We start from the raw sequence: 22967 nt of genomic DNA, 5'->3' as shown, positions 1-22967 counted from the left end.
AAATTTACTCTGGAATTAGTAATCACAAAGCGGCGTATCTTGACACGAAAATCGTAACGCAACGTTTAGTTAAGATCGAGCCTGTTCGAGATCTTACGTTCATGAATCATCGTATTATATTGCATGAAATCGAAACAAACAATAAAATTACTTCATCGGCAATAAACGTTGGTAAAGCCGTAGATCGCCTATACATCGGCTACGCTGGCGCCACCTATTGAAAACAAAAATGGTGGCCAACAATATGCCCTATCCCTGCCCTGGTTTTATGGCACGCCAAATGTCTGCGTTCTCTAGGCTTCTTTCTACTATGTATTTCCCTCCGACCGATATACCCATTTTCGATGTGAACAAAGGGAATCATTTTCTCGCGGTCGACCCTATTTTACGTGCTAAATAAGTGGGGCTACTTCTAACCAAACCGAAGGTGATCGAAAACTATCGAATATTTTGCGAAATTATAACCGCACAAGCTCGATCCGTCGTGTCATTCACCTTATATAATGTAATTGGTTACACACGATTCCATACGGCGGTTACACGCCTTTAACATGTATTGCCCGTTACAGGAAACACGACAAAACAATCTAGCATTGTGACAATGCAATAAGGAGCAGAATCCTATATGCTTCGCAAATACAAACTGCAAGATAGACGTTTTTTAGTTTGCTACACGCTATGTACGAATTACGTAAAAAATTTCCTGTCGTCCGTGTAACCTGTATCATCTGAGTCAGTTAACATATTTAATGAAATGTCAAATAATCACAGGTTCCTATTAGGTTCGTACGCACTGCAGATAAAGTATTTTGTTTCCCTGACAACTGGTCAGCCGATTGTTATTTTAAAACGAACTTATTCGTGCAATTTAATTGATAAAGCTTGGGTCGTTTAACAGTTTCTCATTATACGTTAGAAATGTTTTGTACGTTACAATGTAAAGGGATACAGCGACGGTTGTTATTTTAACGTCGACGATGGTTTTAACGTGTTGGTGTCACTTACGGCGTATATTTTTTATTGTAGGTCGTTGAATTTTCTATAACCTGGTAATGACAGATAGAGCACGCACAATGAGGTTGGAAGCAGAAATGGCTGCTCCTTTGCATCTGCAAAGATTGGAGCGCAGCCTCAATGTACAGCCCTTCTTGAGGCAGGTCGACGAACTGTTCCAAGATCCGCCTAGGTAGCTTTTTTTATCTTCAATTGTAGCATTCAGAGGTAATCATAGATTTTATTGTTTTTTTAATTTTTCCAGCGAAGATGATAAATCTGTATCGTCTGAATCTTCTGAGGGATCCGATAATTATTTGGACAATGTGCTGATTCGAAAGGAAGGTGCGTAATTTGTTTTGATTTTTTAAATATATTATTTGCCGCTACGTAAATGCATAATGATTGTTGATGTTACAGAGGAAAGAATTAACAAATTGAGGCTCTATAATATGTCGAGCATGGGAGAGGAACGTCGTTGGTTGCAAGACATTTTATTGAGCGACTCGTCCGATAGCTCAGCGTCGGGATCTGACACGGACAGTCCCGTGACGGAAGAGGATTTTAAGGAAATGTTAAAATTTCACATACTTAGGAAAAAGTACCAAGGTCGTTTCTATCAGAAACCGGAAGTGAGTTGAGAGATTCGCGTGAAATTGGTAACACGCATAATGTCAATCAGTAACGTAAAATTCTTATTTTCAGAATATACAGTACCAGTATTATAGCGCTGGTTTATTGTCGAATTACGATAGATTTTTAGAACACCAGAAATTGATAGTCGGGAATAAAAAGAAGAAGGAAAAGAAACCAGACAAAAAGGTCATGAAGATAAAAAAGGAAAAGATTCCTCGTCATAGACCATCCGAGGATTACCCTGTATGTGAATTGGAAACTGGTTTAGTACTTTTCATTATAGATAATTTTATACACGATTTTTTAGGAAGGGGAATACCCAGATGAAGAATGGGACCGTACAATGCCTAGAGAGGAAGAATTAGATGAAGCCGAATTGGAAGCAATAATGCGTCATCAGCCCCGCCAGCGTGGCAGAAAAAAGCATAATAACAAAAGTCCAGAAGTGATGGCCATGAGAAGAAGAAAGATTTGGGTAATGATGTCCAAGAAAGAATTGGGAAAAGTACAAAGAGCAAAAACCAATAATCATAAGGAAATGTTAATTAGTTGTAAAAAAGTAGCTCAACACTGTATGAAATATTGGCGGCAAAAGGCTATGCAAGTGAGTACTGCCCTATATGTATAACTATCGATATTCACGGATTCAAAGAATTGTGCATTTACGTTGATTTTATAGTCGCAAAAGAACATGAAAGAGACTATATGGCGAGCAAAGCGTCTCACACGGGAAATGCAATCTTACTGGAAACGTTACGATCGCGTGGAACGTGAAACGAGGAGAAGATTAGAAAAAGAAGCCGAAGAACAAAGAAAGATGGACGTAGAACTAATCGAGGTAATTGATGTTCTATATTTAACATTTTTTTTTTTACAGTGTCAGAAATGCATTTCTTCTTTATTATTTAGGCAAAACGACAACAGAGGAAACTGAACTTTCTTATCACACAGACCGAACTATACGCTCACTTTATGTCCCGGAAATTAGGGAAAGCATCTCCCGAAGAACAGCTGCGAATTTTGAATCAATTGGACGAAGAGAAAAATCCGAGGCTCCTTGGAATCGATGATTACGACAGGTAAAGTATTTAACAGTAATCTGCTTGCATCCTGATGAAATATAACGTTGCCCCTTATTTACATAAATATAGCGAAATTATGAAGCAAAAGGCAAAAAGAAATGCCACCGAAGCGTTTGATAACGAAAGGGCCAGGGCAAAACAATTCGACACTGCGGCAGCGTCTCAAGAATTACGCCTCAGCGATACTCCAGAAAATTTGGAGCACCCTCAACCTTCGATATTTAAGGGGAACCTCAAAGGTTATCAGTTAAAAGGGATGAATTGGTTAGCAAATTTATATGATCAGGTTCGTTCTGTTGTAATACAAAATAGATGTATTTACACGGAACAAACGTGTGTTAAAATATTTTTGCTATTTTTTTTTTAGGGAATTAGTGGAATTTTGGCGGATGAAATGGGTCTGGGAAAAACTGTACAATCTATAGCGTTTCTCTGTCACGTTGCTGAAAGATACTGTAAGTTATTCGACGATAGTTCCTTTATGATATAAATAAGAAATTAGTTAAACAAAGATTCACTCGAATAACAACACTAAAGTTTTTATTTATTTTTTGAAGCTGTGTGGGGGCCATTTTTGATCATATCGCCGGCTTCGACGTTGCACAATTGGCAACAGGAAATGGCACGATTCGTACCAATGTTTAAAGTGGTCCCATATTGGGGAAACCCGCAGGAACGAAAAATATTGAGACAGTTCTGGGACACTAAAGACTTGCACACGAAAGAAGCTTCCTTTCACGTAGTGATAACCAGTTACCAATTAGTCATTACCGATTACAAGTACTTCAACAGAATAAAATGGCAGTACATGATCTTGGATGAAGCGCAAGCTATAAAAAGCACCAGCAGGTTGGTGATCGTTTGTTCCTCTCGACTTCGTTGCGAATGAGTGATATTTAAATACCTCCCCTTTGCAGTATGAGGTGGAAACTGTTGCTTGGATTCAGTTGTCGCAATAGATTGCTACTCAGCGGAACACCCATTCAAAACAGCATGGCGGAATTGTGGGCGTTGTTGCATTTCATAATGCCCACTTTGTTCGATTCTCACGACGAGTTCAACGAATGGTTTTCCAAAGACATCGAGAGCCATGCTGAAAATAAAACGGGGATCGATGAGAGTAAGAATTTTTATCATACTGAAGCTCGAGTAATTTTCAATAGTGAGAGTGAAAATATGATATTTAAACTTACATATTATTTTATATTAATCTCGATATTTTGACCTATTATTTCTGGCTGGTAATCATGGATACACGTACATTCGCCAATGTGTTTTGATTGTTTAAGTTGTTGGATGTACAATTAATTCTGTATACTGATTAATAGAGTTTTTTAATACTCCAACTGTAAACAACTTGTGTTGTTTTTAGCGGAAGAAAAGTCCAAAATGCCGAGGCAAATAAAAACTCGAGTTTCTCAAGAACTAAACGTGGAAGGAAAATATTTTATTTTACAGTTTTTTTATTTTTTCTTATATAATAATTTCCTATAATAGATCTTATACATTCTCAACATATTATCAATGATACTTAACATCTCAATAGCTGCAAGTTTCACATGAAAATTGTGTTTTCCATTCAGAGCATTTATCGAGACTGCACATGATCTTGAAACCCTTCATGTTGCGGAGAATAAAGAAGGATGTGGAGAATGAACTGTCCGATAAGATAGAAGTTATGGTGTACTGCCCCCTTACAACACGACAAAAGTTACTTTATTCAGGTAAACTGTCCCAATCGTCAATTTCGTGACGTTTCTCTGATGTTAATACAATAATGCTTTTTTTTTGTTCAGCATTGAAGAAAAAGATCAGAATAGAAGACCTGCTACATTACACAGTTGGTGGTGGGGATACTGCTACCAACGACAAAAATTTCACGTCAAATCTTATGAATCTAGTCATGCAATTCCGAAAGGTATGATCTGTCTAATAAGTTTTAAATAAACAATGATGCAAATAATATAGAGGATGTCAATTACAGGTTTGCAATCATCCAGAACTGTTTGAGCGAAGAGACGCGAGATCACCACTCTTCATGCACACGGAACTGTACGAAATGCCCGCGTTGTTGTACACAGAGGGACTGTTGCACCTCTCGTTGCCATCCAAAGATCACTTCTTGTATAATAAGTTCTTCATATTTGCTACGGAATACGTGCACCGGGCGCTTCACGATGGCAGCGGAAGATTCTCCCGAAATCCCTTCTCGTTCAGTAGATTCATTAACTTGTCCCCGATGGAAATGAACAAAGCGTTTATCGTTGGTATTTTATTCAGGTATAACAACTGTTATGGTCAAACGTATCACGTGTGATCAGTCAGGACACTATATATTACATTATGCTTGTACAGGTTGTGCCTTGCAACCGTGATGGAAAGGAGGATAAAAATGACACGTTATTGGGAGGATTGGAACGCCGACGAGAGAACGGAAATCCCCAGAAATCAGATACTTCTTCTACCCAGGAAGTTCGACTGCTCATCACGAACGATGCGTGACTTGATATTCACGAAGAAAATTGTCGATGGCGATCCTGTATATACGCACATGACACACGTCGTTCACTCGATGCCGGAGACCGTTGCTCACCGAATTCTACGCAGCAGCAAAAAGACGATTCAGTCGATGAAGGTCGAGAATGTTCACACGTTTATTTTCCTAAAAAAGTTCAAATTAATCATCCACACGTTGTTCCTTGTGTCTGTTTGAGAGGTCCAGTTATTAAAGTACCTTCTGTTTCCATTTGCAGAGAATACTCCCGTGTACCAAAGCGGAACAAGAGGAGTCAAAGGTGACCTTGCTACCGGAACATCTTCACCTTCCGCGACCACCGATATTGAGACACTGTCAACAGACCACCATTCCATTCTTCATCTGCGATACTTATCCCAAGGTTGTTTGAGCAATATGCAGCGATAGGATCGCGTAACAATGGTCGTAGGAATGAACGAAAGATTCGTTTCAGGTGCAAGCTAGTCCTCGAAAACTGTATGTTAGTAGTAGTTCTGCAGCGTGTGCGTGGAGGAGGCACGAGGAATGCGGCGGAAAGTTTGGACAAAGGCTCCTCTGGCTCGGTTGCGAACAAGCTCTTTCTGCTACGTCGTTACAAGAGAACTCTAGCCCTCATTTAACACAGTCTCCTCTAACGTTTACTGTTCAAACCCAGGGTGGACTGTCCGCGTGCACGCCCATTAACGGGTGGTCCAACATCATTGTACCAGGCAAGCAGTTCTTCAAAATCGTGTATTAAAACATAATCGAATAGTTTGTTGGAATTTATAAAGTCTTCCCTTTGAAATTGTTATAGACAAGCAAACTTTGGTGACAGACGCAGGGAAACTTTCTGTATTGGACAGTCTTCTGCGCCGTTTGAAGGAACAGGGTCACCGTGTTCTTATTTATTCCCAAATGACGAAAATGATCGATCTATTGGAGGTACTCTAAGCTAGTTTACACACACGCGACACGATTGTTGCAAGATTCTATATATCTTGCTTTTGTTACAGGAATATATGTACCATAGGAAGCACACTTTCATGAGACTAGACGGCTCGTCAAAAATCTCTGACCGACGAGACATGGTCGCGGATTTCCAGAAAAGGTAAATCTTATGGTGTTGTGTTTTATTTCTTTTTTTTTCGACGAATTTTTGAATCGTTTCGTCGTAATGGGTAAATATTTCACGGGTAACCGTCCACCGGCTGAACATTTAAATATCTGCCCATCTAAACGAGCGTGGTCTACTCCTTTAATGAGAATAGATCGTTAATAAACCGAATGGATACTTCGCCGACACTGTTTAGAATATGTATCGGCTTCGGATCGTGTTGCATGTCTAAAGAGTGGCCTCTTAGCATGTCGTTCCTTGGCTCGCTCGCGCATAACTAACACGCGAATTAATTGGCGAATCGTCCCCGTCTTATAGACAGCTGCGGCTTCGGCTACCCGCCATGAATACATGATTCTAATAACGGGCGGCCGTCATCTTTCAGCCGTGCCATTATGCTCCAACGTACCTTGGCCGCCACTTTCCATTCACCAAACACTAAAACAAATCTAACAGCTTCATTATCTGCTTGATTTTTTTATTCCGTCGATGAACGATAATTTTCTATACATAACAGGCGGGTCTGGGGAACATTTCATTTTAAATAGGACAACAATCAGATTATATAAAACGAAAAATAAAATTACTCTATGCTTAGTTCAATTATTCGTACAAATAAAATGAGAAATCTATATTTTGGATAGGAATATGTATAAAAATCATTTATATTGTCAATGGAAGATCCTAATGTAAAGAATTATCAAAATTTCAAATCGTGCAAAGAAAGGTCGACAAACATTATACAGGGTGTTCAATCAACCGTGGGAAAAATTTTAATAGAGGATTCTAGGGGCCAAAATAAGACGAAAGTGAAGAATACCAATTTGTTGATGGAGGCTTCCTTAAAAAGTTATTAACAATTAAGGTTAACAATTTCAAATCGTTCTGGAAAAATTATTTTCGGTTGCGGGGGTCAATTGCAATCATTTTTGGTGAATAGATATACCCCCGAAATCCTACCCAGTTTCTAGAAAAAAATTCGAGAAGGTATTGAAATTTTTAGACGAAATTAAAAAATTTCGAATTATACTAAAAAAATTATATTTAGTTACAGGGGTCGATTACAATCATTTTTGGTCATTACACATACCCTCGAAATCCTACGCACTTTCGAGAAAAAAATTCCTTTACCGAAAGTCTAAAGTAAGTGCCTAAATTTTTCGACGAAAAACAAAAATTTCGAATCGTTCTGGAAAAATTATTTTCGGTTACGGGGGTCAATTACAATCATTTTTGGTGAATAGATATACCCCCGAAATCTTACGCAGTTTCGAGAAAAAAATTCCAGAATGTGTGAAATTTTTCGACGGAGAAAAAAAATTTCAAATCGTTTTGGAAAAATTATTTCTAGGTTCTGGGGCCAAATACAATCATTTTTGGTGATCAGACATACCCCCGAAATCCTGCGCATTTTCGAGAAAAAAATTCATTACTGACAAAACTTTAATCTTTAATAACTTTTTAACGAAGCCTCCATCAACAAATTGGTATTCTTGATTATCGACCTATTTTGTCCGCCAGAATCCCCCGTTAAAATTTTTCCCATGGTTGTCGGGACACCCTGTATGTATACATTTTGACGCCTCCAAACGAGGCTTCTGGATCTATGGTAGGGTTTGTACCGTCGCCAGTATCCCTAACGCACATAGATGCAATAAGCGAGGCAATAGTGTATCATCGACTGTTAATCGTATCAGCCCCATCACTGTCGATTACAGCCTTCCAAACTCACCTGTCAGGTCCCGGGCAAGAGGTAACCGTATCGTCGAAATCTTGCCCCGCGATATCGTCCATTCGGCCCACGTTTCGCACTGGAAATCCTCTAAGTGCGCTCTGGCCGGCATTCCGAATTAATTTACATACAAAACACCGCGCGTGCCGGGTCCGTTGAATCTCCAGCGACTGTTTCATGTTTCAGGGCGGACATATTCGTATTTCTGCTGAGCACCCGAGCCGGAGGCCTGGGAATAAACCTCACCGCCGCAGACACGGTCAGTAATCGTACCCTCGCTTGTACGTATTCGCTTAGGATTTCGCTGCACGAGCTGTCCGGTCGCACTGGACCCTCAATTCCCGGACGAGTACCCCAAACTGGTGACAATTACCACTGACCAGGAACAATGGATCTAGAAATAGACATATCAAAATTCTGACGATCCTTCAACATCTGCCAATTAATAAAGAAATCGTTTAAAGCGATTAATCCCTTGAATCCAGAAAAGGTTTATTCATGAATTTGTTTTTGTCAGATTTCTCTGGATTCAAAGGGTCACAGTCTAGATAACAGTTTTTGGTTAATTTAAAAGAGATGAAGAAGAATTTAGAGAAGACATGGCGCAAGGAATCAAGGTTCCATCTGTCTTGGGAACGACAGAGACAGGAGTCATTGATTTAATAAGCCATGAACTTGTGCCTGATAAAGTATCATTTTGTACGATACTTTTTGAAGATAAAAAAAGGAACCAGAAACCAGAAACTATAAGTCCTGTATCGCATAACTTGAAAGCAATTCTTTGATCTTAAGAAGAAGAACCAAAAAACTAAGACCTAAAAAATAGTATTTATAGTATATAATACTATATTATTTGAGCATATTGCTATCTAATATTAATCTACTTGGCAAAACAATTACATGACTCATTTACAATGATGCAATGCAACACTGATTATCGAACCAGTCAATCCATCATAACTTGTCAAATGTTTCCTAAAAGATCTGTCTAATTTAAAAATTTACTTTTAACTACACTGGTGCATCTGTGAAAAGAAAACTTAACACTGGTGTAATAGAACATGTTAAATAATGTACGTTTTAACACCAGAGCTACCAACAATTATAGAGAATTTATTTGTACCAAAGAAATTAAAACGATAGATACATAAAAAAATATATGATGCAATGGAAATAAATGTACATTCATTTTCTTCTAGAAAATTACAGTAAACTTTCAAAAATTCAGTTGAATAAGTTTTATTAGAAATTACGAATTTTGACTGGTTAGGTAGTTCTAGTGTTAAGCTGGGTTATAATTCCCAATTGCCAGGAACACCCTGTATAATCAGGCTTCTTGCACCGCAAGCCTGTTGTCGTACGAAAGAAATTGCGCTGGCGAAACGGACAGAATGGGATCAGAAATTAATGACATAATCGATAAGATTTTTTGGCCAGGGTCGTTCGCCCTGCATTGCCGAAACTGCATTCTGTTGTGCACGAATGTGGGCTGCAGGTATGCGTCGCTGAATGCATTTGCATATGCCCTCGTTCGAATATCGAGTGGAGAGAGAACTGTCCCTATTTGCAGCGTCACGCGATAGATATCCGAGCCCCGAATGTTGACTCGCCCCAGCTTGCAAAGCAAACGATTTTATTCTCGTCGGTAACCTAGCTTTCCAAGATCCGTTACGACCGGAAATTGAATTCTCAGCGTTTAATGCTCGGAACTTATGTCGTTCGCAGGTGATCTTCTACGACAGCGATTGGAACCCTACCGTGGATCAGCAGGCTATGGATCGCGCTCATAGGTTAGGACAAACGAAACAGGTGACGGTGTACAGACTAATTTGCAAGGGCACCATCGAGGAAAGAATATTACAACGTGCTCGTGAAAAAAGCGAGGTTATTTTTTTATTTAGGTTCAAGTAACAACGTATGAATCTTGAGCCAATATGTTCAGGAAGGTAAAGGCAATGCTTATTGGTTTTCAGAGCAATGCAGGAACGAGTATTTGTTCGTTTGGTGCATCAGCTTTTAGTGAAGATCTTCCACAGAAACTTGTTAAAAATATAACGATAATAATTTTGTGAGATGAATGTTAGATAGGTTCACAATTGGTCATCAAACTTTTATGGAACAAGTGATAATTGCAGAATTTATTGTTGATGGATTTATTTTGTAAATTATTTCTTATTCTCGTTTTCGTACTGCCCTCACGATCGAGGTTAATAGATATTTAATTTCTCGAATGTATTCACTCAAGGTTCGTGTGAATTGCACACACGAGTTTCCCTTAATGCATTTGAACGTCAATTTCTTTAGATACAACGTATGGTGATCAGCGGTGGAAACTTTAAGCCGGACACTCTGAAGCCCAAAGAAGTTGTTTCCCTCTTGCTGGATGACGAAGAAATTGAAGCAAAATGTGAGCGTAAGAATAAATTTTTATATGAATTGCATGAAATTAATAGTACTTAGAAATCGCGAACGTGGAAATTTTTAATTAACACTTTGACGGCCGCTGTCACGTATACGTGACTTTGCGAGCTAGCAGACGTCGGCCAATGTCACGTGTGCGTGATCTATCAGCCACCATTCAGGCATTATACATTCAACTTATTACGTTTGTTGAGGTTACATTTAGAATTCCTAGCATCTTCATGTATCTCACTTTGGTCTACAATATCAGTAGTGACGAACAACGGTCTTCGCATGATACGTGCGGCCATTAAAGTGTTAATAACCAGTATATTCCCGCGTCAAGCATGACTTATGGTTAAGGTGTGAAACATATTTTTGTAGTAATTTTTGTTCATTTGCTCGTTTGAAATTTATCGTGGGTCGCTCAATACTTATCGTGGTCGAATCACAATGTAAGCAGGGCAGATTCAATATACAGGGTGTGCCGTAAATAGTGTAAGAACCGAAAATGTGGGGTAGCAGAGACGATTCTGAATTACAATTTCCTTTGCAAAAATGTCGGATGGGGCTTCGTTTTTGAATTATTAACGAAATACACTGACCAAAATCAAGAATACCAATTTGTTGATGGAGGCTTTGTTAAAAAGTTATTAACGTTTAAAGTTCCACCAGTACTGAATTTTTTTCACGAAACTACGTAAGATTTCGGGGTTATGTCTATTCACCAAAAATTATTGTAATTGATCCCCGCAACCGAAAATAATTTTTCCAAAACGATTTGAAATTTTTTTTTTCCGTCGAAAAATTTCACACCTTTACGAATTTTTTTCTAGAAAGTGGGTAGGATTTCGGGGGTATGTCTATTCACCAAAAATTATTGTAATTGACCCCCGCAACCGAAAATAATTTTCCCAGAACGATTTGAAATTTTTTCTTTTCGTCGAAAAATTTAGGCACCTAATTAGATTTTCGGTAATTTCGGGAATTTTTTCCTCGAAAGTGCGTAGGATTTCGGGGAGTAATTGTAATGACCAAAAATGATTGTAATTGACCCCCGCAACCGAAAATAATTTTTCCAAAACGATTTGAAATTTTTTAATTTTGTCGAAAAATTTGTCCACCTACTCGAATTTTTTTCTCGAAAGTGCGTAGGATTTCGGGAATAATTGTAATGACCAAAAATGATTGTAACTCTCCCCCACAACCGAAAATAATTTTTCCAGAACGATTTATAATTGTTGAATTTAATTTGTTAATAACTTTTTAACGAAGCCTCCATCAACAAATTGGTATTCTTGATTTTGACTCTAGAAACCCTCATTAAAATCTTTCCCACGGGTGGCCGAACACCCTGTATATCATAAAAAAGTTGGTGGCGCTGTCTAGTGCCAAGAATGCGAACTATATCGCAACAAAGTTGGCCGTGTTACCGCCAAAAGCGTCACTAATAAAGAAATTGCTTCCAAAGAAACCCACAATCTTTGTCTCCCATAATAGTGACGTTATAGTAATAAGAATATATTAAACCATAGCCATCTTCGATGTTAACCACGCTGAAGCTTTGAAATCGTAAATTAATTTTGTGTATCCTTCAATCCCACGAAGAAAGTTCGAAACGTAAACGGCGAGATGCAAAGCAACTTGGTTCTCGCCATTTCCGCTCGGCGTGGCGCTCTAGCGCGATAGAACGATGGGGACACGTGACGAAGGGGTTCGGCGAAGGGTCGATGAAGGGGGAGGGGAGAGCGTGGATGCAATTACATTATGCTCGTTAGGTTATGCTAATGCCCTAATAACGAATAATAATAAGAAGAGAAGCAACGAACGTCCCCGTATGTACAAGGCCCGTGTCCGTATATTTCAGATAGCCAACGGAGCGAGGAGAGAAAGCAGCACGCGGAGGATGCACGGCTCGAGTCGAACCTATATCACAAGGAGAGGGACCGGAAGAGGAAGTTAACCGCGCTTCCGGTCAAGGTGAGCCCGACGCCCTTAGAGCCGCTATCGGTCCCGACTCTCTCGTTCATTCTTATTCTTTGGATTCTCCGTTATTGGTTTATTTTTACTTCTATATTATGTAAAACTTATCTGACCATTCAACTATTTTCACTTTCCTTTCAGGGCGACGCCAAGAGACCTTGCCTGTCCGATGCAAATGGCGACAAAATTGGCGACGCTCAATCCAACTCCAACGACAGCAATCAAACCGGTGGCAGTGTTCAGTCGCATTTTGTCAACAATCATCAACAGATACTCGACACAGCGGACGATTATAGTGTACCAACCAGTCCCGCCAAGTCTGAGGTTTGTACTTCTTTTACTCAAAGTGGCATTTGACGCAATTGTAATATTGTGGGTGGTGGCATTGCAAATACTATATTATTGAAATTAACACGTTGACTGCCGTGGGGGTCACCGGTGGCCGGCACTCGACCAATAGTAAAAATAACATGTTAAGAAAAGAATATGTATCGTTGAAGGAACGCAAAAAGCGTCAGACTGTTAACTTCTTATTTAAAAAATCGTTGATTTAATTTATCAATAACTATACTTTCAGGACGAGACCAGTAATGACGGCCTGGTCGTCGACGTGGACGGCCCAGTGGGAGGCTCCGTCGTCGACGCTCGACAATTACGAGTGGGCCAGTTTGGAGAACCCTGCAAGATCAGTCGTCTGGATCACCACGTCCCTTATGGCGGTGGGACCACCGTTCGAATGAGGCCCACGATACGTGGTACCAGCAAACGTGGCAGGCCTCGTGGCTCCCGCAGAGGAGGTCCCGTGGGAGGGAAAGGCAGAGGCCTACTGTTGCTCCATCCGCCATCTAAGAGCATGGCTGGAAGCGATCCTCAGTCCCCAGCATCTTTGTCTCCCAACAATAGCAGCGCAGCCAGCGAGCAAACACAACAACACGGTGAGTGTTGGATTTGTTTCTCCTGGAAATTGGTATCCATTGCTGTTGTGCTAATAACGTAGACCCTATCTCAAGAAAAGGGGTCGTTCTGAATCTAATAACACTCTGGAGGTGTCATCAGAGGCTTTCAGGCTTGGCTCTCTAAGCTAGATCAGTGTCTGATGCATAGTTGTATCAAACAGAACTCAAACTCAATCAAAGAGGATGGCATGTTGGTAATTTGTTATTTAAGAAAATTGGCTGAGGAGTCCGGGTACTGTCGACCCCGGTCGCGGTAAACATCGGCATACCGGGTGGTTCGATACAACACGCCACTCCACGGTAACGCAGCAAGGACGATCAGAAAGAGATAAATAAATTATATCCATCTGATCAGATCGTATCTGATATGGAATCGCGAATAGCTGTCGTGCGGAATCGAGGAACGTTCGTTCGATGAATATTTCAATGTCCGTTTTGCACGGAACGCGCCCCAGTACCGTGACGTTCGAGAGTTCGGTTCGCGAACGGGGACATAAATATTTCATGCGTTCGTTTATTATTCGTTGTTGCCGCGATTAACATGAATAATTAACCGCATCAGTTTTTATGGATTATTCAGATTACAGGCAATACTTTATGCTCGCGTTATTGTGGTAATAGATCTGCATAACTGTTCCGAGTGATCGTAATGCTCGGCACGCGGTGCTTGGAAAATATTATCGCCTACGATCCTAGATCTTCAAGTTCCGCTTCGTTGATTCGCGCGACAGCAAGCAGTCAGTTTTCCGGTTAAAAAAAAAAAAAAATGGAAAGATGGAAAATTCTGGTCCGTTTTGAACAGAAACTCTCGAGAAAATTTCGTAATATTTGGTAACAAAAATTTACAAAAAATCCAAGATGCTAATCACGATCAAAGAAACTTGCCCGAATAGCAGGATTCAATTAAGCGAAACTTCGATATCAGCGATTAAATCGTGGAAAGAGGATTTCGTTACCCACCCCCTACTTTAATTATCTCACGAATGCTTTCGTTTCGAGCGCTCCATCTGCGCCGTAGTCGAAAATTCTCACTCGAAATTCTCGCTTGAATCGCCGCGAAACGAACGGGCAGCTCAGGGAGGATTAGTGGAAACTTACTCGAGGGGGGTCGGTGCATTAAGAAGAAGGGGGCGAACTCAAAATGCCCCTAGACGATGAAAATGACTTTTCGTGACGCACCCCTCGAATCGATACGCCCGTTAATCCCCGACTGACTCTTTCATAGACAGTCCCCCCCTCACCCCCCCTTCCTTTACCGCCATTTTGTTAGTGTAGCGCCGACTGGTCGGGTTCTCATGGGATTTCGCCGCGCAAAAAGGAGAAATGTCCCTCGTGGTCCTTGGATCCCTAAGCTGACAGCGAGAGTCCGACGAAATTCCCTCGCGGGCACATGTGCGCGCAAGTGCCAACGGGGAACAGTTGGCCAGCTTCCAGAGGGTACGGGGGATTCACCCTTCGAGGTACGCCCACCCCCTCCGAGTTTCGTGAGTCACCGTTCCGGCGCGTCGCGAGCCCGTGCCCTGCCCCCGGAGCGTCGCGGGCGCCCGTCGTCTATCAGATCCCGCGTCGTCTTGGAACATTGAAAATTATCGATCGGTAAAGTAGGTAAAAAAGCAGAATGCCTTTTCTAACCTCTCGTATGTGACAGTTATCAATTTTACCGCTGAACGTTACGACTCCGTCGAATCAGTGGATTTCACGAAACGATTTGCTACAGGCGCGAGAAATGCAATCGAGTAAATCTAACGAAAACGGTGGAATTCTCGGAACGTTATCGCGCCAACGTTCAAATCCCGCGCGAAATTTCATTTTAGGTTAGCGGGAAATCGTGTAAATAGACGAAAGCAGTCGCGTTCTTCGTTCGTTGCGCTGCAAGCTTATCGTGGTAGGTGTCCCCCGCTAGTGGTGACATCTGAAATTATACTCACGTGCCTACTGACACTGATTCATGTTGTTTGGGATAGACACTTTCGGATGTCTAGAATTTGATATTCGTAATTTAAGAAAATAAGCGTGCTCATCGTTGATCGGTTCTTTGGGGGTCTCGTGTGGCCCAGTATGCGTTGCAACGCGAAAGCATTGTGTCGCGGTGGTACGCGACGCGATAGGGGGAGAGCGGTGAAAAAACGAAGGAAAATACGGGCGACGCCCGGACGAGAGCGTGGCGCACGAAAACAAGTAGGTGGCCACACGCAACGGCGCGTGGACCGGGCAGTTTACGCGGGCAGACGTGCGCCTCGCGGCGCGACGATCTTCTTCTCCGTGCCACATATACGGAAAAGGAAAGGAAAAAGGGGTCGTCCTCTCTCTCCGTGCTTGTCGTCGACTGGAAGGCAAGCGGACAATAGCAGGTGCGGAGCGAACGCGACAGCTGCGATCGATGATGCTCTTCTTAGGTTTTTGGAACTCGCTCACCCTTCTCCGCTTGGCCCCCCCTCCCCCCTTCTCCGCCTCGCGACTATCACTTCGTTATCGCGCCACCGTGCGATGTTTCAGCCATCTAGGTAAACGCGACTCAAGTTCTTTTTCACTCTTTCAAGTATCTTCAAATTTTATTCTCTAGTGACGAATAAAAATTCTTCACGAACAGAAAAGATAGTTTTGCGTTAGGAACATGAACATGATGTTTCAATATTTTCGGATATCTCGAGCCCGCGACGTTCCCTCGTCGAGACAGTGCGGTGTATTTTCGTATTGTTTGCATAATTTCTCCGTGATCCCGGAAGGAACGTAGCGGTTAATAGGGGGTGGTTGGGATTCCGTCGATACACGCTGTGCCTGATCGTACCGCGCCGTGTCATCTCACTCCCCTTCCGTCATATTTTCGTGTCGCGAAACGGAAAGCAATTCCGAACAGTTCGAGTGGTCGCAAAGTTATGCTCGCGAGTTTCCAGTCCCGCGACGACCCCAAAGGTCCGTTTCCGTGCGACACGAAAGGTCGCGACATTCGATGTTGTGACATCGAGAATCACAACACACGTGTCACTGCGAGCGCTCGAACGTTGCGTTGCGGCATTCCAATTACAGATGTCGCGCCGTGTCGCGTCTGTCTCCTCCATCTTCGTTGCATCGTATCTAAACGGTCGCGATAAATAAGCAGAGTAAATAAACCGACCGAGCGAGTGTGTCACCCGCGCGACCACCGAACGATCAACGATTTATAAAAACATCCGTTATCTGCTCGTGACTCGTGGCCGATAAAACAGCCCGCCGTCTCGACTACCGTGGCTCTCGGTCCATAATCCCCGTTATTACGATAACAAATCAGGCGATTCATTGCTTTGGTCGACCTAGCGGATCGTTGGAGGCTGCAAAGGGGGACGGGGCCCTTTGGGGGCGCCGAAACTATTTCATTGTCCCGCTCTTTAGAATGCAATAATTTTCTCGGGGTTCCAGGGTGCCCCCAGGCGGGAGAGCGCCTCGGAGCGCCGTGAAAGCTGCCGCTAGGCTGCCAAAGGACGAAAGCACCGCGGTCCGGGGAGTCAAGGGGCAGTGGGTGGGGGGTACGAAGCGGGTTAGGAGCGGCGGGCGGGGGGATGGGAGGAGAGTTCGGCTGTTGCTCGGCCAGAGATACGGCAGGATAATGCGGGAAGATAGGACGGGGCAAGGATATTGCTGGCTGGACGGTCGGCATTCCGCGGATCCTCGCGTTCCATTCGCCCCTTCCAGCTGTATATATGTATACATATACCTCGAAACTTTGCTCGCAGAAGACCCTCTTTGTGCGTCCGGCGGGCCTCGTATCTCCCGGCGGGGATCTCACCCACGCGTGCTTTTCACGGGAATCGCGACTGTGCCCCTCGATGAGAAAATATTTCAAATCCCCCCGACCCCTCCTCCTCCTTCCCCTCCCCCGACCCTCCTCTCTATCATCTTCACCCTTCGTTTCGTTCGTACGGATATTAATTCAATTAGGGATCGATCCTTCGTCGACGTTGTGCCTCCCTCCCTCTTCCAGGTTGTGTTGCTGGAACAGGTTGTGCACGCTCCACGCGTATTATTCGGCCCGGAGTAGCTTTGCTTTTCGGCATTCGACGGGAGTAAACAGTCGAGAGGGGTCTATATTCTTAAGACATTATCGATATTTAACCGATGCTATCTCGAGTTTCGATTTATCGACGCGTAGTACAAAATTAATTTTTACGATTTTTTCGAACCAAGTATTTGTCAATGTGTTCTTCGAGAAAAATTATAAAAAGAATATCGTACAGGGTGTTCGACCACCCCTAGGAAAAATTTTAATAAGGGATTCTAGAGGCTAAAATAAGACGAAAATCAAGAATACCAATTTGTTGATGGAGGCTTTGTTAACAAGTTATTAACGTTTAAAGGTCTGCATGTTTTGAATTTTTTTCTAGAAAATGCGCAGGATTTCGGGGGTATGTCTGTTCACCAAAAGTGATTGTAATTGACCCCCACAATCGAAAATAATTTTTCCAGAACGATTTGCAATTTTTTTTTTCCGTCGAAAAATTTCACACCTTCTCGAATTTTTTTCTCGAAAGTGCGTAGGATTTCGAGGGTACATGTAATGATCAAAAGTGATTGTAATTGACCCCTGTAACTAAATATAATTTTTTTAGTATGATTTTAAATATTTTAATTTCGTCTAAAAATGTCAGTATCTACTCGAATTTTTTTCTCGAAAGTGGATAGGATTTCGGAGGTATGTGTATTCACCAAAAATGATTGTAATTGACCCCCCGCAACCGAAAATAATTTTTCCAGGACGATTTGAAATTTTTGAATTTAATTGTTAATAACTTTTTAATGAAGCCTCCATCAACAATTTGGTATTCCTGATTTTCGTCTTATTTTGGCCTCCAGAATCCCTCATTAAAATTTTTCCTAGGGGTGGCCGAACACCCTGTATAAGCGTAGGTTCTTAAATTCCGTAACCTCAAAATGTTCTTCCGTTTAAAAACTTACGTACAAGGGAAAAAAGATGTTAATATACGAAATTATTTTATTTGTAAATTAGGTAAACGTATACCGGTGGACAAAAATTATAAGATTGTGAAAATGATTCTACGTTATCTCGATTATTTAAGAATATTAATAATTTAATAATTTCCGATAATAGCATTCCATACGATTTGGTATCAGTGGCTTAGTACTTTTCTGTAAGGAATGATGACAATTATGCAGATGAATCGACTTCGACAATGATTTTCCATAAGTCACCATATGGTAATCATTGCCGTCGTTGGTGGCGCCACCTGACCTCTCTAGGTTTAATTTTCCACACGCGATTAGAAACATATTAACCAGTCCCAACACGACTATTCCCTACATCCTCGAATCATCGAATATTCATGCTTTTGTTAAATACAGCAGATAACCCAGATCTGGCGTAATGTTTTTTCCTATTTGGAAAAACAGCGACTTAATTCATTATAACGTGAAAAGTACGCCTCGAGTAGATCGTCCAGCAAGCTTATCCGCCGTCGGTGTTCGACCACGGCAATTCGATCAATCTTCGAATCGTCTGGCAACTCGATCTCCAAGGACCCTCTCGGCATCCCCTCCGGTGGCTCTCTTCGACGCCTCGAGAATCTCCTTCGTCGGCTCCTCGTGAATCCCGGGCGTCGGAATCGCGCGTAGAATTTCGAAAGCGCATAACGACCCCTCCCCCCTCCCCCCGAAAAACGTTAAGTTCGTTCCTCGAGCTTTTCCCACCCTCTTCAGCGCCTTTGTTCGCGGAGTGGCCACTCGAGGAGTTCCTGCGCGAGAGGTGGCTGAAGAGCGCCTACTGAAAGGATCGAGAACGTGCCAAGGAATGTCGACGACTCGGAACGACGCAAGGAACGGGGGAAAAAGGGGGAAAAAGGACGAACGAAACGAAGGAAGGAAGGAACGACTAGCCGAACGAGGACGGGTATAGAACGCCCTCTCTCGTACATCCTTGCTCGGCTACTGACCTCCGACCCTGTCACTCACCCTCCTCCACCTCCACCTCCGCCCAGAATTTTTCTCCCTCGCTATCTCATTAAATTCTTCTTCCCCCCTTCCATCGTCCCCCTCCCGCCCCTCCCCCCCTCCCATCCCTCTTCCCGCCGTCGGGCTCTCGTCCTCGCGGCCGGCTCCTGCGCTTACGATCAGTCGAATAGATGCCGTGGCACGATCCCCGAGTTTGTCTTCGTTCCACGGCGCGCGGCGTACCGGTGAATAACCGATTAACTGGTCAGACCACTCCACCGCTAAATGGAGGGCCTTCGGTATCCTGCATCTGCCATTATAATCGCGAAAAGTTGCACACGGGGCCCGTGGCCGTCGTCCTCTTTCCCGCGAAATTCGACGCTCTAGGGCACCTCCCGTCATTCGTGTCCTCACGACACGCGGTTGTCCCCTCGGCGAGACGCGACGGCGACTTTCTTGCGCCGGTAGCGATTGGCTCCGTCGATGCGCGGAAAGATTTCACGGCAGCTGCGCGCCAAGAAAAGCAGACGAGGACGTGGATCGGATCGCCGACGCAAACGATTCTTAATAACAAAATGCTTAGAGTTATTAATAGCACTTCGTATCACTACGGTTTCACGAGATATCGTCGCTTTGCTGGAATGTGTTTGTAGGTTAGGTTGACGCGTGGCTGTCATGGCGGCCAACCGAACGACTGTCGCCTCAAATTTAGCATGTTTCTTTTTTAGTAGTGGTAACTGTTTTTAATCTACGGCGCAGTTCAAGCGGGAGAAACTTGTACCTGGAGTTTTCGATGGGGGAATTAATATGTAATTAAATGCAGTAACCTGTCCAATACGTTTAAGCTCTTTTTGGCAATTTTCCATTTATCTCGAGGAACGTTTAAGCAACGGTTGAAAGCCAATCAACTTGGGATATGGGTGATGCCGCCCGAGGCCTATGGACGCAAACTGTGTCAAACAAATTACAAACGATAAGTATAGTAATTACTGTCGGGGTTGTCGCGATTTCTCTCCGTTCGGATTGTCACAATGTTATACTCGCTACCGTTTGGCGAATCATTTTCCACTGTATTCGATATAAAATGCTTGAGATTTTTTTAACTATCGTCTTCTAGTTGGCAAACATCTGACGATAGCGATTGACGAGCCAACGCTTCGCGTTGCAGGTCAAGGAACGTCAGGTCCGGCAGAGGGCGACGGACCCAGCACGGTGGGTCCTCTGGGTCCAGTGGGGAGCCTGGGGCCTCTGCCCGGCAGAGGAGGCCCACCGACGATTCGAAGAGGTCCTGGACGACCGAGACTCAGGCCCTCGGGTCCGGGGCATCAAGGGTACCGTACATCCGGCCACCATCATAGCAGGAAAGTCCAACGACCGCTCCCGGTGCCTCTTAGGTCCCAGCAGACGATCGCGACCATGAACCAACAGAAGTCCCCGGCCCAACGTCCCTCGGGGTCCGGTCCCTCGATCTCGTCCTCGTCCATGAACACGACCACCTCTTACCCCACTTCTGCCGAGTCGAGACCGTTTGGCTTCTACACGCAACAGCAACAGCAGCAACCACGGGGCTCCTCCTAGCTTTCGGAGGGAGAATTCCTTCGGGTGATCCTCGAAGGCGATTCCTGAGCTTTTTAAATTTTTAACAAGATCGAGACTTTTGTTGGCCGACTTTTTAAAGAGACGTTCTTGGCGAGACGACGAGAACCTGGGAGGATCCGTTCGAGGATTGATTATTTTTGGATCTTGCCAGGACCAAGCTTGAGAAGTTACGTCCCTGGACCCGACGATGGACCCAGGCTCGAGGATCTTCGTCGGGGGAACTTTTTTTTTCTGCTTTCTTTCCCCGACGATAGCGCGCGCGGATCGGTTGTTCCACTCTTCCGAGCGAAGGACTTTCTGGACTCTCGATTCATCGTAGCAGTTGGTGTCGCGCGCGGCGGTTTCACGCTCAAATAGTGCAATGCAGATCTTTTTCAAGGGCTCGGCGGACCGTTCGTCGAGGCTGGCTCGCGTTAGGAGAATTACGCGCGAGTTCGATCGGTCGCACCGAACGTGTTTCGAGGTTCGAACGATGAGCATGTTTCGAGGTTCGATCGATGAACATGTTTCGAGGTTCGATTAGTGAACATGTTTCGAGGTTCGATTGATGAACATGTTTCGAGGTTGGAACGATGAACATGTTTCGAGGTTCGATCGATGAACATGTTTCGAGGTTCGTGTCGCAGTCCCCCTGAGACCTCGTCGTACGATTCTCGCGTGTAAAGTATATGTACAAAGGTCGGTATTTAAGCGATTAATCGATTAAGGAGAATTTCGCGGGATCGCCGCCGGGAGTCGTCTAGACAATTTGTACAAATGAATCACGCCACTCGTTGTTAGGTACTTAATGAAAGATCGAGCACGCCGGATCGGGAAGAGGGAGCGAAATTCGACGGAAACGGAAACGGTAGCCGACAAGAATGATCGCCCCCCAACGAGAGATCCTCGAAGGACGTCGAACGATCCGCGTTTAAGCGAAGACCTCCGGGACGAATACGAACAAAATGGCGAGGAGCGCCGTCAGAATAGCTTTCTATAGTTTTATTTCTTCTAGTTTTATCTCCGTTAACTCTTCGATGGTCGACGCGACGAGACACGAACGATCATCAGAGCGACTCGACGAGGCCAAGGTAGCGGAGGCGCCTTTTATCGCGGACGGACGATGATCGTTCGACGAAACGAAGCATCCGGAGAGGGGGACTACCCCTGATCCCGTTCTTCGTTCGTTCTTTCGCTCTCGTTACTAATCTATCTCTCCTCTGAACTGTTTCCCCTCTATGTCTCTCGACGTATTTACGATTCGTCGTCGCTGTAGCACTGTTCCGTCATTAGGCTCGGTTAGACGATATTATTTTTTCCGCAAGAGAATGGTATTTATATTAGCAATAAACGTTTACAAATGGCCGCTGAAAATGTTCAATCTCATCGATCGCCTTCAAATTTGTCCAGCGAAGAAATGATTGCAATCCGTTCGCGTTGTGTTATTGGTACCGCGTTGAGTGTAGAACGTTGTACAGGATGATAAAAAAAAAATTGGTGTAAGTGTATTTTATGACTCCGCTAAGAAGTATGTACCAATGAATATTTCCATGTACATTTAAGAAACTGAAACGAATACAATAAGGTTATAGAGTGGTTGCATCGCGATGCCATTGAATTCACGGATCCTCGGTTGTCGTAAAGTCACTGGTATATAGTTCATTTACACGGAATTCTATTCGTACTACGATTACTATAGGTTTATTAAGAGTATGCAAGGCGACTAAAAAAAATGATGTTATGAAATTTGTAGTTTTTTTTAGTTGTACAATCAATAATGTACAGTTCAATTGTATGAAATTTTATTCTTACTACCATTGTCCTAGATCCGTAATATTATACAAGACAATTAAACAATGATGCTACAAAATTCATAGACTTTAGATTTTTTTAAAAAAAAAAAAGTTAGTTCTTGGTATAAAAAAAAAACATTTTCCCAATTATGGCGTTCCTACGCCGTTGCATTTGTATTCCACCTCGCATTCCTGGCGTGGCGGCGCGGGAATCACGAGTGTCCAGTTGATAGCTTTTTGCCTCGACACGTCAACGCGAACGAGGTAAACGAAGTAAATGAACC

The 22967-nt window shown here is 43.2% G+C and overlaps 1 protein-coding gene across 3 annotated transcripts; it reads left to right on the top strand.

Annotated features, from left to right (window-relative positions):
• The first annotated feature begins 291 nt into the window (after nt 1–291).
• Nucleotides 292–22729, top strand: LOC122404926 (chromatin-remodeling ATPase INO80). 3 transcript variants are annotated; one of them, XM_043409319.1, is made up of 28 exons: nt 292–427; nt 570–782; nt 1027–1186; nt 1259–1338; nt 1414–1625; nt 1699–1872; nt 1937–2233; nt 2309–2467; nt 2539–2708; nt 2781–2997; nt 3079–3166; nt 3269–3560; nt 3629–3831; nt 4295–4435; nt 4508–4629; nt 4696–4991; nt 5067–5346; nt 5465–5608; nt 5681–5936; nt 6023–6150; nt 6222–6316; nt 8241–8313; nt 9780–9938; nt 10359–10461; nt 12322–12434; nt 12579–12761; nt 13015–13372; nt 20481–22729. In XM_043409319.1, the coding sequence occupies exons 3-28, from the start codon at nt 1053–1055 to the stop codon at nt 20888–20890; spliced, it is 4887 nt and encodes a 1628-aa protein (XP_043265254.1). In that variant the 5' UTR covers nt 292–427; nt 570–782; nt 1027–1052; the 3' UTR covers nt 20891–22729. The 3 variants fall into 3 exon arrangements, with proteins under 3 accessions (XP_043265254.1, XP_043265252.1, XP_043265253.1); XM_043409317.1 differs by having other exon boundaries at nt 10359–10467; XM_043409318.1 differs by lacking the exon at nt 570–782 and having other exon boundaries at nt 315–427; nt 10359–10467.
• Nucleotides 22730–22967: the final 238 nt, after the last annotated feature.

This window comes from Colletes gigas, unplaced genomic scaffold (genome assembly GCF_013123115.1).
Source record: "Colletes gigas isolate AHSC1104 unplaced genomic scaffold, ASM1312311v1 Colletes_gigas_Sc00003, whole genome shotgun sequence".
In the NCBI taxonomy this organism is placed as follows: Eukaryota; Metazoa; Arthropoda; class Insecta; order Hymenoptera; family Colletidae; genus Colletes; species Colletes gigas.
The sequence above is the reverse complement of the archived record's forward strand: the minus strand, read 5'-3'. Positions and strand labels throughout refer to the sequence as shown.

Bases quoted from the DNA above. Each gene is read 5' to 3' on its own strand.
- LOC122404926 (XM_043409317.1), top strand. From the start codon at position 1,053: ATGACAGATAGAGCACGCACAATGAGGTTGGAAGCAGAAATGGCTGCT. The intron at 2,709-2,780 runs GTAAAGTATTTA...ACATAAATATAG, and splicing joins GGAATCGATGATTACGACAG to CGAAATTATGAAGCAAAAGG. The intron at 9,939-10,358 runs GTTATTTTTTTA...CAATTTCTTTAG, and splicing joins GTGCTCGTGAAAAAAGCGAG to ATACAACGTATGGTGATCAG.